General features: G+C 38.1%; 1 protein-coding gene across 2 annotated transcripts; it reads right to left on the bottom strand.

Moving 5' to 3' along the window:
• Window positions 1–2,892: 2,892 nt before the first annotated feature.
• Window positions 2,893–14,477, bottom strand: arl6 (ADP-ribosylation factor-like 6). Of its 2 annotated transcripts, XM_053615814.1 has the most exons (8): window positions 14,263–14,476; window positions 12,022–12,188; window positions 11,855–11,916; window positions 11,697–11,765; window positions 11,403–11,497; window positions 9,174–9,303; window positions 8,958–9,013; window positions 2,896–8,530 (listed from the first exon to the last, which is right to left on the bottom strand). In XM_053615814.1, exons 2-8 carry the CDS (start codon window positions 12,142–12,144, stop codon window positions 8,505–8,507), a joined length of 561 nt encoding a protein of 186 aa, XP_053471789.1. In that variant the 5' UTR covers window positions 12,145–12,188; window positions 14,263–14,476; the 3' UTR covers window positions 2,896–8,504. The 2 variants fall into 2 exon arrangements, with proteins under 2 accessions (XP_053471788.1, XP_053471789.1); XM_053615813.1 differs by having other exon boundaries at window positions 2,893–9,013; window positions 14,263–14,477.
• Window positions 14,478–16,430: the final 1,953 nt, after the last annotated feature.

Here is a 16,430-nt window from a genome sequence, read left to right as displayed (position 1 = left end):
CCCGCGCTTATAAAAGAGTAAGATTTCGTCAGAGCCTCGATGAGGAACGTCAGAGTTGTGAATGGAGGCCTGCTGTTCAATAAAGACGTCAAACGAGCCGCACGGCGCTGGAATAAATCCAGCGGTCAAAACTCCAAAACAAATCTCTCCACACAAGAGGTCTGACTTCACCACGTTTGGATTTTTGAAATACAATTCATCGTTAGACGAGTTGTTAGTTTACTTTCATTGATCATTTTCAGCCTTGTTAGATTCAGTCATCTAAGTTTAGATCTCAGCACAAGCAGTGACATGTCAGAGGATTCAGACACGGGGTGGCAAAGGCAGGGCAAGCCCACACTAACAGGGGTGGCAACAATTAATATAGATTGGACATGTTTAGAGTTTAGAGAAAAAATATCTGAATGATTTATTAGTGTTTAATCATTAGTTGCATAATTACAATTGTTTTAAAACCATTACATTTGGTACTGGAGATTTGGTACTGCGATGAACTGGCATCCCATTCAGGGTATATTCCTGTTTCCAGCTGTTTAGAATAAGCAATCACTAGGATCCCTATAGGAATATACCTATTGTTCTTAATATACATGTTCTCCAGGTTCTCCAGCTTCATCCCACCTACTAAAATCATGCTGGAAGGTGAATTGGATACTTTAAATTGCCCCTGAAAGTGTGTGTGTTTGCAAGCTTCTTCTAATCGAAACCCCTTCTGATGGAGAAACCCATTGTAATATGGCACTGAACCTTTAAGGAATAAGAAGAACTCTAAGGGGTTCCAGATTTTTCACACCTGATCCTGAGCTTCATCACTAAACACGCTGAGTTCACGCTGTGTGCAGTGCTGAAAAAGAGAACCATATGTTCAATTACACACGAGACTTTATAACTAATCAGACGTAGCCACCAAATCAGCTCTAACCATAAGGCTGGGTTCTCCCAACATGTATTAATTCCTTTATTTGATTCCATGTTCAGTGTGTTCCACACACGCTCCTAGAAAAGAGCCTGAACAATTAAGGGTTCTCTAGTTTGTTGCTCTGGGGGAAACCATAAAGGTTCTGTCTAGCAACCTACAACAGGTACAACCCTAAACCGGTTTCCTTATTAGAACCCTTTCCAAGTAGAACCCTTTTAGGGAGCTAAGATCCCTGAACTATACTGGGGGGTGACAATGGTGGCTTTGGATTACTGATCGGAAGGTCGGGGGTTCAAGCCCCAGCACTGCCAGGCTCTGGGTTACTGATTGGAAGGTCAGGGGTTCAAGCCCCTGCCAAGCTGCCACTGTTGGGCCCTGGAGCAAGGCCCTTAACCCTCTCTGCTCCAGGGGGCGCTGTATCATGGCTGACCCTGCGCTCTGACCCCAACTTCCTGACATGCTGGGGTATGCGACGAAAAGAATTTCACTGTGCTGTAATGCATATCTGATCAATTAAGACTCATTATCATTATCATTATATTCAAAGATCCATATATCACCTTACTCCTTAAATCATGGTTCTCTAAAAGAAAATAAAGATGCCACTAATAGCATTTTAGGTTTGTTTTTTAATTGATATTATGGTTCTTTTAGGAACCATGTAAGATTCAAGAACTTTTGAAACAATTCTTTTGGAAGCACGTTTAATGGTTTGACATTCTGCACAACAAATAAAAGTTCTTACATGGACATTTTGAGTTTACGTTGGAATTAAAGCAAGCAATATCAAATGAATATGTTATTAATATACATAATTAAAGGTTGTTTGTTTTCTAAAATGGTTCTACCGAACCCTCCCTGATATGGGAAAGGGCTCCCCATAGACACAATTTAAGGTTCCAGATGAATTATTAGTCTCTTTAAACACATTTTTATTAAAGTTGTCTTAATTACCCAAACAGTCGCCAAGCTGGGCTTGAACATTTCCACACCCAAGCTCATTTCTCTAACTGTATCATCGTGGCACTTGACCGCATTCTGACAGCCATAAACAAGTAAATATTCTCTGTGGAGGTAAACACCGTGTTTATATTTAGAGACTTAACGGATTACGGCCACACACGAAAGAGTACGTTTAATTGCTCTCTGAAATATATGAGGTGAGGAACTTCTGGAGTGAGCCAATTTACCGGTGACAAGACTCCAACTTGGTCTAGCCGACCTTAACTCACATGAGTCGACTAATTTGACTCAACAAAAAAAAAAAAAAAGAAAAAATCTGACAGCCTGCCAAGACGCTTCCAATTATGAGCGCTGGGCCCTGAACACTCATCCCATGCAGATGGTAAGGCTCTCTGTAGAGGAAGGAGTTTGGGAAAGATCCCATTTTCCTGTTCAACATAATACTCTATTTAAAAAAACCTGTAGCAATTTTAATGAACAGATTTTCTAGAAATGAAGTAATAACAAAAACACTAAGACTGCTATCCAAACAGCCAATATGTACTGTATAAGGTAAGTTATTAAGTCTTAATATGGAAATTAGAGAGCGGGTGTACCTTTAAGACCAAAGTTTCATTGAATCCATATATGGAAATATTCAGAAAGCAATTCATTTATGCAGATATAGCTATAGAGATTTTGTTAGCCAGCTAAATAACACAAACTAACCTGACAGGATTTGTGAAAGGATTTTTAAGTCATAATCATATGATGTGTACCGAATAGCCCTAGCCAGCTAATTAACAAAGACTAACCTGAGAGGATTTTAAAGTTGTATTTAATAAATGTCATCATCTTCGACTGTTAATACTAACCAGCTAAATACAATTAGTGAACCTGACAGGAGTTCATGGGGAATTTTTAAATTCGTAAATATTATAGTCTTCCCTGCTTTTGTTAGCAAAATAGCTAACTGTCACAGAGCTGGCAGGATTTCTGTGAGGAATCATTTATTATATTTAAGAAATGTTATAATCTACAACGTTAATGCTAACTAGCTATCTAAGATTAGCTAACATGACAGGATTTCAAGGAGAATGCTTAAGGTACATTCGTAAATATCATAATCTTTCCTGCTTTTGTTGGCCAGATAGCTAAGTGGTTCTAAGGGGTGCTAAGCAGGATATCCTGAGAGGATTTATTAAAACATATTCATAGTCTTCACTGCTAATGTTAACTAAGCTAGCTAAGATCAGCTAACATGACAGGATTTTTTAAATTGTATTCATGAATGTTAGAATCGTTCCAGCATCCTCAGAGGATTTCAAAGTCATGTTTTATAAATGTTTTCATCTTTACTCTTACTGCTAACCTGCTATGTTAAATTAGCTGTCCTGACAGGATTTCAAAATATTATAATTGTTCGCGAAATAGCTAACAGGCGCTAAGCTGACAGGATTTCTGAGAGGATTTTTGAATCACTTTCACGAAGGTTACAACCTTCACTGCTAACGTTAGCCTGCTAGCTCAATTGCACCGAACTAACAGCATTTCTGAGAGAATAAAGTGAATATTCATAAATGTTTCTAGTCTTCAGTGTTAATGTTAACCTAGTCAGCTAACATCCCAGAGCTGCTAGTCAGAAGTGTGTCTCTGGGACGGTGTATGAGCTGTACGTCTGTAAGACCGGTTTTGTTGTCTGTAGAAAGAATCATCACGACAGGATTAGTCTACAGATCCAGCAACTGTTGCTGCTACTACGAAATGTAGTTGCAGAGAAAGAAAGATGTATGCTTGGAAAACAGCATGTGGCTGGGTGGGAAACTCTGCCTGTTGGGTATTGGCGGGAGTCGTGATGCGAGCAGTGCGTGTTCGCTCAGTGCGGGAGACCACGAAGCTTTAATGAGCACCAGACGCATCTGTCAAGTGCCCTTTGAAGTGTGCACTAAACACAGTCGAGCATGCAATTCTCACTGCAAATGGCAAATTAACACCAAAAGTGTTTACACAGTCTTAGCATTAATTCAGGGGCATGGCTACATGGGCAGCACTTGGGATATTTCCCCGTCAAGATATGCCTTGCCACCCCAATTTCCACTCCATCTCTGACTTCATATTACATCTCTGATAGGTTTATTAATCCTGGACAATCCTATACTCTACAAGACTTTATTAGAGTAATGCTACATATGCTCAATATATTCCTGTTGGTTCCTGACATTTCAGACACCCTGCACAACTACAAACCCAGTTCAGTAATATGATCATCCTCGCCATTCATTTTGCACCAAGGACCCAAGGAAATTCTGCAAATGCAACTTTATTTTATACATAATCTTGATGCCACCCACTGGTGTGCTTAAACACCCTTCTCCGTGACACCACTGGATCTACAATATTAAATGAACTCCTGCTGTGTTCATTCCGTTTGTACAAAATAACACCATTTCTGTTCATTAAACACCAGTGATTACGCTGTGAGGTCCACTGTAATTATTCCAGTTTATTTCTTCAAGGGAAAGGCAACTGTTGCTGGACTTGCAATAGGATGCTGCCCACTAGTGGCTGTAAGGAGGACTGCATACACTCTCAAAAGAAACCGAAGCCCAGTTATTCAAAGTATAGTCTTTAAACGCACCGGATATTTGGGAAGAAAGTAGCAGCCTCAGACACTTCATGCTATTTACTGTAGAGTTTAATTCATTTAACATCTCTGGCTTTAAAGCCTGTGATTTAAAATATATACCGTCATTATTTTCTATATAAGTTTGGCAAATTTCTGTGGTATGAGACAAATAAAACACTTCGGGACATGCTGTTATTGAACAATAATCAGCATCCGGATGGTATCTGTAACTGTGCTCGTGCTGGGCCGCATCACAGAACCCTGGTTGTTCATTATTTTCCTATAACAGCATTCCCCTAAATGTTTTATTCCTTACATATGTGCCATTTTGGTTGTAAGTGATCTCAGGAGCTAAACCTCTTTCTTTAATCCTGTTGGGGATTGTATTTATGTGCTGAGAAAGAGTGCGGAGGTGAACGTGAACGTGAGCACTCGTTTTCTAGTGAGTTTGTTGTACAGGGATGGCTTGAGTGGATGAACGCAGGGGTTTCCAGGCTTGTAGACTGGAGGCCTGGTGTCCTCAGGGGAATGTACAGATTTGAGATAGACAGGCTCGTTAGCGCTGGACAGCTGTGAAGGAAACCTTTTCCTTCTCCCATACTTTCCCAGTGGCCGCTCTCTTTTCTGCTCCTGAGTGAACTTAGTTGTGCCTTAATTATAATTCTAGCCTTCCAAAGAAAGCTTCTGTAGGCTTTAGTAATGAAAAGAATAAATAAATCAATAAATATCCATGGTATGTTTTCACGTTTGACTCCTGGTCATGAATCCACTTTTAATAATGTAAATTTATAACAAGGGCAGGCCGTACATTGCTCTTAGCCCAAATTGAACATTATAACATTGAACATCACTTCAATCTTTGAGCCTGGAACAAGCATTATATACATTTTATTTACCTGAGCTCAGAATTTATCGAATAATGCAATGTTGAATTCTCGAAACTGACTGCTTAGAAGGAGGTCATTTTCTATAACGGCAGATCTGACAGTAGCTTTGTTATTTAACAAAGAAAACATCAAATGATTGATGTGGTGATGCTTGCTTTATGTAAGGAGACATGTTTTTAACATTTGTGGACGGAGTCTCCAGTGTTAGCACTTTGTAACAGTCAGTAAGAGGACATTGTGCCTTATAGTTTCTCTGTGACAAGCCATGTTTACTGTGTAACATCTAGAGAAAGAATAAGAGTCTGGTGAGGGAACGACTGATCGCAGAAATTAACGAAACATCAAGGAAAATGCCGCGGTATTCGGAGGAGCTTTCAATTTGACAAAACTGCCCCAGATTTTCGCCAAGACGCGCCATGTGACATCATCGCAACACACTTGGCATTCAGCCAAAAGCCCTCTTCGATTCACGTCCGTCAAACAGGAGTACAGCTAAAAGGTCTCATTTACCAACAAACATCACTTGTGAAAGACCGCGCGAAACTATTTTGTGCGATTGTAATTTCACCAATGCAAGCAGTTTTCTGCAACAAATAAAACCCCACAAAAAAACCCAGTGCAAATTTTGAAAAAAGCCAAAGCAAAATCAAGCATTTTTGGCCACAACAATCACAAAAAAACAACAACTGCTAAATCCTGTATGGATGCTGTGGTATACCGTAAGAGGAGTATAACACAACTCTTGGGTCATTGATTGATTTTCCTATGTTCCCAAGTGTTTCATTCCTTACTTAACAAACATGCAAATGCACCTTGGTTGCCTGATGTGTTTATGGCTTCATTAGCTATTTTGACAGTTTTATTTTTATTTAACTAATTCACAAAGCTCCTATTTAAAAATCTTTGAAGCTTTCATGTAGAAATCTTACACATAGCACAGAATTATTGCCTACCGGAGCTGCCCCAAACATGGGCAACAATCGACCGGCTGGAAAACTGCACAGTGTCTGAAAACTAAATCCATTTCTCAGGCGCAGTGTAGAGCAATATCTGTCATTTGGCCTGAGAGAAGCCTCTTCTTCTGTGCTAACTCCATAAGAGGCAGATGGGCTGCTGATTAGACTGTGTTCATGCTGCCATGGAGGTCTTAATGGAACAGATTTGATTAGCGATGACTGAAGCTACAGGTCAGTCGTCCCACTGCAGCTGTTCTACTCTATTACACTCACTGATCACCCCACTGACCTGGGTCACGCTACGGCCTTCATTTGTTTATAGATTAACTGAAGACCACACCCTTTTACAGTATGCCTTATTTCCATTACAAGTGTTCATCCTTGAGACTTGGACATGTAGGTGCAATTTTATTTATTTTTTTTTACATTGTCTGTATATTACAGTAAAGGAATAAAACACTTTAGTTTTTAATAATCTGACGTGTTTTATTCCCCTGATACCTGATTCTCCCTCACCAACCTACCTTTTTTCCCCTCACTTTTGAAGTTTATAAGACAATAATAATAATAATAATAAACACAGTTTATGTTACAGAACTGAACTCCTCTGTCCTGAAGCCTTACTTACACTGGAGACTCCTTCCATAAATGTCTCCATACAGAAAACGTTGATGTTTTTCTTTGTTAAATAACAAACACGTTTTTTTTAGTCCGATTATTATTTAGATTATGTGGCGCGTCCGCTGTACAAGTCCTTGTGTGTGAGCGGTTCCAGCTGCAGTAACAACCCGTGTATGGGATAACACACGTGATGTGGCACAATGCGCAACGGAGTGTTCAACAAATGTTTCCTAACAAAAAAACATCACCACATCAATGATTACGCATTTTATTTTATTAAACATGTTTTTTTTTTCCAAACTTATTATTAGTCTTAGATTATGTACGCGCCGTTACTATGGAAACGTATTAGGACAAGCGCATTGATATCAACCTATTGTTCGTGTTACAGACGGAACTACTGTCCGAGCTGCTGATATACAAAAATAATGCACACCGTCTGACCAATCAGATGTGAGAATTCAACCACGCTGTGGTATAAAGCAAATCAATCGACGCGTTCCGGCGAATCAGATTTGAGATTTCAACAGCGCTGTGGTATAAAAGACAATTAACACGCACTGCAACCTGAAAGCGGTGCACCTACAAGCTCAGGGTCAGATGTTACTGCTGCAAATGATGCACCATCCAAATAATATCTGCTCTGTAAGTGTAGACATGTCAAGTGGCTTAATTGGTAGGTTTATACTGTAAATAAATATAAATATAACTGCCAACTAACGTACTATTAACCTCTGCGGTATACCAGGCGACTGTCAACTTTCGTATCCTTTTCAAATCCTCGTTACTTACAGACCGTTTACTCTTTGAGTCACAGTCTAAGACAGATTTGAGACAGAAAACGAGTAGAAAACTACATTTTTTTAAAAGCGTGTTAAAGGGCAGCAGAGTTTATATGCATGACATTGAAAATAATCTTTCAGTTTGTGCTTGGAATTATAAAACTAAGTAAAGCAATGATTAAAAAAAAAAAAAAAAACATTTGGAATGTCTTATAGACCAGCGTTACATGTCATATACACATCTGCAAAACCTCCTGGAAAGTTCTTTACAGTGCTACACCAAAAAAAAAAAAAAAAAAAAAATACACACACGTGTGTATTAATGATCATACAAGAAATCAGAATGAAATGTCTCTAAACATCTTATAGTAACTTAGTAAAAATTTTCCCGGCTCTGAGATGTAATAAATATGTGATGTAATACATATGTGGACTGTTTTGCTCGGTTTCTTGAAAAAATGTAAAGCTTTTGCCAGCGTTTAGCTGAGGTAATAATGTGTTTATGTGCACGTTTGTTACATTTTAAACACACTAGGAGTACTCGTGAAATGGACCGAATTTGCTGGCTATTTTCAAGACAAACGAGCTATGAAAGTGCAAAACATAAAAAAAAAAATAATAATAAAAAAAAGTCTGCGATGCAACAGAATCAAAGCATCTCACACTCCCAAACCCTGAGCTTCCTGAACAGACGGCTCAGCGTGCCTTGTGAAGGAGGTTCGGTCCGTGGTGTGATGTGGAACGGGCGACGTGGTGGATTCTACGAGCGTTTCATGTTCTCATGGTTCGGATCTGATCTGTTTGGGAAAGGAAGCAGTGAAGTCAACACACACTCCAGATACAGACCGGCGACTCATGACGTCGGGGCATGCTGACAAGACAGGGACTAGGATGTAAACACAAGGCTGAAGTCTAACACAGTTTAAAATGAAAGGTAGAAAGTACAGTAAAAGATATTTGATCACTTTGGGCTGTATCATAACTTATCAGTTGTAAAGGCTGGGTTATAAAGTGGCTGTAACACTTCGCTACGTCACCACAAGGTCGTTTAACTTCAAATACTTACAGTGCAAATTGTTCTATGGATCAAAACAAAACAAACAAACATGAATGCTTCAACAATATAATAATGTCATTCCAGACACTCGAGTTAATTCAGGGGAAATGGATCATCGCTGATTCACATACACCAAGTTTTTCTCGAATAAAAGGACAAATCTGTACCTTGCAGCCAGTCGACTCCCTCCTGCAGACCCTCCCCCTGGACAGCGTTACTGGCACTGAAACACACACACACACACACATCTATATTAATGTTGTGGTTTGCGAAGCTGATACAATACTAAACATGATACTCTTCACTACTCTGTGGGCTGTTGTGGCCTAACACTAGAACCACGGGAAGATTTTCATTCTAACTGAAAATGGTGATTGTCCTACCAGATATGCCAAGGTTTATCTTTGATGTTCTCCAGGCAGAGGAGCTGAGAGACCTTCACTGAGGACAGAGCGTCTCTTAGATCCATTTTATTAGCAAAGAACAGAATGGGGATCCTCCTGTGCTTGATATCTACATACACAGAAGAAGAGCACTATTACTATAGAGAGAGATGACCATTATGACTACTACCACCACTACCATTACTACTACAACAAAAAATACTACTACCACCATTACTACTACAACAAAAACTACTACCATTACCATTACTACTACAACAAAAACTACTACCACTACCACTACAACAAAAACTACTACTACTACCACTACCACTACTACTACAACAAAAACTACTACCACTACCACTACAACAAAAACTACTACTACTACCACTACCACTACTACTACAACAAAAACTACTACCATTACCATTACTACTACAACAAAAACTACTACCACTACCACTACTACTACAACAAAAACTACTACTACTACCACTACCACTACTACTACAACAAAAACTACTACTACCACTACCATTACTACTACAACAAAAAATACTACTACCACCATTACTACTACAACAAAAACTACTACCATTACCATTACTACTACAACAAAAACTACTACCACTACCACTACTACTACAACAAAAACTACTACTACTACCACTACCACTACTACTACAACAAAAACTACTACTACTACCACTACCATTACTACTACAACAAAAACTACTACTACCACCACTACCATTACTACTACAACAAAAACTACTACTACTACCACTACAACAAAAACTACTACTACCACCACTACCATTACTACTACAACAAAAACTACTACTACTACCACTACTACTACAACAAAAACTACTACCACTACCACTACCATTACTACTACAACAAAAACTACTACCACTACCACTACAACAAAAACTACTACTACCACCACTACCATTACTACTACAACAAAAACTACTACTACTACCACTACCATTACTATTACAACAAAAACTACTACTACCACCACTACCATTACTACTACAACAAAAACTACTACCACTACCACTACTACTACAACAAAAACTACTACTACCACCACTACCATTACTACTACAACAAAAACTACTACTACCACCACTACCATTACTACTACAACAAAAACTACTACCACTACCACTACTACTACAACAAAAACTACTACTACCACCACTACCATTACTACTACAACAAAAACTACTACTACCACCACTACCATTACTACTACAACAAAAACTACTACTACCACCACTACCATTACTACTACAACAAAAACTACTACTACCACCACTACCATTACTACTACAACAAAAACTACTACTACCACCACTACCATTACTACTACAACAAAAACTACTACTACCACCACTACCATTACTACTACAACAAAAACTACTACCACTACCACTACTACTACAACAAAAACTACTACTACCACCACTACCATTACTACTACAACAAAAACTACTACTACCACCACTACCATTACTACTACAACAAAAACTACTACCACTACCACTACTACTACAACAAAAACTACTACTACCACCACTACCATTACTACTACAACAAAAACTACTACCACTACCACTACTACTACAACAAAAACTACTACCTCTACTACCACAACAAAAACTGCTCCTATTACTACTGATATCAGTACTACTACTACTAATCACTACTACTACTACCATTACTACTACAACAAAAATGACTACTATTGCTACTACTATATTACTACTACTAGAAATACTACTATCAGTACTACTACTACTATTATCACTAATACCATTACTACTACTAAAACTACTACTACCATTAATACTAGTACCTTGGATACTACTACTAGTACTACAAAAACTACTACTAATTCTATACTACAAAAACGGCTACTATGCCTACTACCATTACTACTACTACTACTACTAAAAGAATGACTACTATGATTAATACATTAAACACCAACAACTGCTATAACTACAAAAATAAACCTGGTACTACTATTACAATAATCACTAACACATCTACTGCTTCAAATGCTATTACTACTACAGCCTTAACTACTAGTACTACAATTACACCTTTAACTACTATATCTTTAACCACTGTGGTAAATGGGATGCCTTTGTGGTCGATTTGAATTTCACAAGACCCTTTTATAATTTTTTTCTTTTTTAAAGCACTCACCAGGATGGTTAAGGAGAGTATCAAGCTCTTCTTTGGCTACCACCATTCTCAGCTTATCACTGCTGTCAATGACAAATATGATGGCCTGTCCTTCCCTGGTCAAACACAGAAAAGAAAGAAAAAGACCTCTCCTTTAGTAACATGAACGGCTTAAGAATGAACACGATGATAAGTGGGATTGGATTTAGAGAAGTCACAGAGATGTGCATGACTAAATCACAGGGTTAGAAGCAACACGATAATGCAGACAGTACAGTATATTGTTACACTGACAGGTGCAGCGATTTCACTTACTTGTAATAGTGCTCCCATAGGTTTCGATACCTGCCCTGGCCTGACATGTCAAACACTGTGAACGACAGACTATAAAGACAACAAGCTGGTCAGTGCATACGTCTAAACATAAAATTTTAAAAATAAATCATCAAATAGAAACAGTGTCAAATGCTCACCTTGACGTTTTGAACTTCTCTATGCTAAATCCGATAGTGGGAACGATGTCTTGTGCTTGAGCCTGTAGCGAGACAAAAATACCCCATAGTCAAACAGTGTGAATGTCTAACACAGTGTATTGCAGTCGTGTGAAAACACTCATCCTTTGTGCGAGAGCGACAGTTACGTTGGACGGCTTCAGCTGATTGATGATGGTGGTCTTTCCGCTGTTGTCCAGACCCAAACAAAGCACGTTCACCTCCTTCTTCTTCAGGCCCAGCCATCCCGCCAGCTTGTCGAAGAGCCCCATTGGCCTTTTTTATTATTATTATTTTATTTTAGATGGCAGCGACTCTGTTCAAAGCAAAAGGTTCAAAGCTCAGAGGGGCTCAGCTGCAGCGCGCCAGTGTGCTGGTGGTTCATCATCTGTAAACACTCGGGGTCAAAGGCTTGCGAGGACATAAAACGCTATAAAATAAACACACCACACACCCCTGGCAGGTTGTTTTTAGAATTGAAAACACATTTGATACATTTCTGCGCTTAGGGAGCAGGTTGTAATTTTAGCGCCATCTGCTGCACATAGAGACAAACTGCAATGAAACTAACATTTTGCTGATGTTCTCGTACACTACTGTACACTGTTGACCCCCTCTTCAGCAAAAAGTCAGTAGTATCCCTTTACTCCATGGTATTGCTATGATATGCAATAATACAAAACTGCTATCTTCCTATGTCACTGGAAAGGGGGGGGCTTTAACTTTAACATAAGAAAAAAAGCTATGTCAAGATGTCCGGGCAGTGCTGTTGGATGATGTTTTTCAATGTTTTGACAAAACTACTTAAAGGAAAAATTTTAAACACTATCTGAGATAAGTTAACTTTTAATTGATATACTTTGAGTATTTTGTTAAAGGATAAACTGTGGTAGGTGAATTCGTGAACTGAAACAGGCCTACAAAGCAAAAACAAAACAAAACAAAACAAAACAAAAAAACCCAATAGGCTTCTCTAATAGTATATTTACTTTTTTTTTTTTACATTAAAGTAAGATTTTTTTTTTGTCATTTCTAACATTTTGAAACTGCACCGTATTTTCTAAATGTTACGTTTCAAGAGAAAGAATTAAAAAGATATTCATATGTATTTTGAGTGAGTAAACCCATCCACTCCGAACTGTAATTCCTTTCTTTTTACATACTTACTAGGCGGCCAAAAACCTTTATTTGGGACAACCTTTGGAAAATACAGTGACTGGAATGATAATCTCATACATTTTGTGTTATTTCTGACTATACGATATTTTCAACCATTGCACACTTTTGCCATAAGGCAATAATTAACTACCCTCCTAAAACTTTAACTACTTCAAGCAATGAAAATCCATACATTTTTTTTTATGTAAATGTAATAATTCATGCAGTAGACGGTTATCCGTCATTATCCACCACTGTTAGAAATTTCTCAAACCACAATTAATTTGGAATAATAGTTAACGACTCAAACCCGAAGACTCGAGACGTGAACTAATCATTTCTTGTTTCCGGTACAGAACCTATGGGGATGTTGGAGCGCATGCGCGGTCAAAAATGAACGAATCACTCTCTGAGACAACTCGTTGTTCCCGAGTCACATTAAAGATTCGAGATTCAAAATGAACGAATCACTCTCTGAGACAACTCGTTGTTCCCGAGTCATATTAAAGATTCGAGATTCAAAATGAACGAATCACTCTCTGAGACAACTCGTTGTTCCCGAGTCATATTAAAGATTCAAGATTCAAATGAACGAATCGTTCATGAACGACACATCACTAATCCAAACACAAGCAAGCATTCCGGACCGGAATCCGGGTTTTCAAACGGGTTTCTCAGCGACTTAATAGACTTTTTTTGTTATGATCACGGTTTAACCCATTTTATTTGATCATGTTTTACATATCTTCCAGGTTATTTGTAGAAATAAGAAATAAAACAAATCGACTACTGCACCTTTAAAGCTCTCGACCCGTTAACAGCACCAGAGCTTTTGCTTTTCCTCATCAGTACTGCTTCTTTTATGTGCTGCACAATTTAATATCTGCTTTATTTCAGGTTTTAAGCTACAGTATGCTGGTTAAGCTAATCAATGCTACGTTAGCTGCTTGGCCAGCTCTTTAAACATTTCAACACATTTTTACGACACAGAACTCGCACAGATTTCAGACTTAATCCGATGAGCTGCTTAGCGTCCCGGCTGGTTTAGTTAGATAGCTCTGTTCCTGTTGTATAACTCACATTATCCAGCTAATTTGCTTTCTTTGCTTATCGTTTGGTCTAATTTAGATAACTACCTCTCTACATGCAGGGGTAGCTTTCTAGCGTCCATTAATACTCGTCTGTTTATACCTGATGCGCGCTGTTAGCATGTTAGCTAATGCTGAGCTTACCTTGTTTTTTTTCTACTGGTTTGGCGCAGTTATAGCTGCAGTTCACGCCAGCCTGTGGTGTAAATAATGAAATGTCATGTAAACGCATTAGCACCACATATTAGTGGTTAACGACAGCGGTATTTAAAATCTATGGAGGTTTTACACAAGACGCAGTTTCAGGTTTGCAGGTTGACACGGCGTTGCTTAGCGACCAGAACAGAACTGCGCACGCGCGCACCGGTATATACTGTGTACTATACACCGCACCGTTATATACTGTATACTATACACCGCACCGTTATATACTGTGTACTATACACCGCACCGTTATATACTGTATATGGTTATATACTGTATACTATACACCGCACCGTTATATACTGTATATGGTTATATACTGTATACTATACACCGCACCGTTATATACTGTATATGGTTATATACTGTATGCTATACACCGCACCGTTATATACTGTATATGGTTAAATACTGTATACTATACACCGCACCGTTATATACTGTATACTATACACCGCACCGTTATATACTGTATATGGTTATATACTGTATACTATACACCGCACCGTTATATACTGTATATGGTTATATACTGTATGCTATACACCGCACCGTTATATACTGTATATGGTTATATACTGTATGCTATACACTGCACCGTTATATACTGTATATGGTTATATACTGTATACTATACACCGCACTGTTATATACTGTATATGGTTATATACTGTATATGGTTATATACTGTATACTATACACCGCACTGTTATATACTGTATATGGTTATATACTGTATACTATACACTGCACTGTTATATACTGTATATGGTTATATACTGTATACTATACACTGCACTGTTATATACTGTATATGGTTATATACTGTATACTATACACTGCACTGTTATATACTGTATATGGTTATATACTGTATACTATACACCGCACCGTTATATACTGTATATGGTTATATACTGTATACTATACACCGCACCGTTATATACTGTATATGGTTATATACTGTATACTATACACCGCACCGTTATATACTGTATATGGTTATATACTGTATACTATACACCGCACCGTTATATACTGTATATGGTTATATACTGTATACTATACACCGCATTGTTACATACTGTATATAGTTATATACTGTATACTATACACCGCACCGTTATATACTGTATACTATACACCAGACTGTTACATACTGTATATGGTTATATACTTTGTATGGTTATATACTGTATACTATACGCCGCACCGTTATATACTGTATACTATACACCAGACCGTTATATACTGTATATGGTTATATACTGTATACTATACACTGCACCGTTACATACTGTACATACTCAAGGTGCTGCCATGGAGCTCATTAAGTGTCAATCATTTTCTGTCCCCAGTTTATAAACTTTGTTATTCAATCGAGAAATTCAATCAAATGTTTAACATTAGGACTTCAGATCAGACATTATACAACAGAGCAGATTTGTTGTGCACATTGAGGTTTCTGTTCCAGTTGACGAAACACTGTCCTCAGTGCACCATTGTACTGCTGGTGTATGATTTCATATCCACTAAATATGAGCTGCATACATTTAAATAGCGCTAACCATCATTTAAACAGCATACCATGATGAGGCATCATATACAGTACATATAACTTAGGTGTAAATGTGTAATTATACAATGCAGAACATTGTACAGCCAGCAGGAGGAGGAGACTGTGGGCAGTGGAGGTGTGATATGAGCAGGGTATGAGACAGGTATATGATGAGAAATTGCTGTTTATTATAGGTTATCCATGCTATTTTTAAAAATCCTTAAAATATATGTATTTGTTATTTATGTCTTTCCGTTCTATTTTTTGTTTAGTTTAAATAGGACATGCAGCAATGTTGGATAGACATCAGCTTTCCACAGGTAGTCTTAAAAACCAGGTTATAGGTAAATACACCCACAGAGCACTAGGAGCACTATCTTAAAACAGCTCTCAAAACAGTTTCAATTCTTTGTGGCATGGATTCCACAAACCGGTGGAAACATTTCTTTGTGAGTTTGGTCCATGTTGACATGATTGAATAATGCAGTCCTTGCAGATTTGAAGAACACTGAAGAACATTGACCTCATTGTCATATTGAGATGGCTTTTG

Source organism: Ictalurus furcatus, chromosome 26 (genome assembly GCF_023375685.1).
Source record: "Ictalurus furcatus strain D&B chromosome 26, Billie_1.0, whole genome shotgun sequence".
Taxonomy (NCBI): Eukaryota; Metazoa; Chordata; class Actinopteri; order Siluriformes; family Ictaluridae; genus Ictalurus; species Ictalurus furcatus.
This window is presented reverse-complemented; position numbering and strand designations above follow the sequence as displayed.

Bases quoted from the DNA above. Each gene is read 5' to 3' on its own strand.
- arl6 (XM_053615813.1), bottom strand. From the start codon at position 12,144: ATGGGGCTCTTCGACAAGCTGGCGGGATGGCTGGGCCTGAAGAAGAAG. The intron at 11,917-12,021 runs GTAACTGTCGCT...GTCTCGCTACAG, and splicing joins ATCAGCTGAAGCCGTCCAAC to GCTCAAGCACAAGACATCGT. The intron at 11,766-11,854 runs GTGAGCATTTGA...TTGTCTTTATAG, and splicing joins GAGAAGTTCAAAACGTCAAG to TCTGTCGTTCACAGTGTTTG.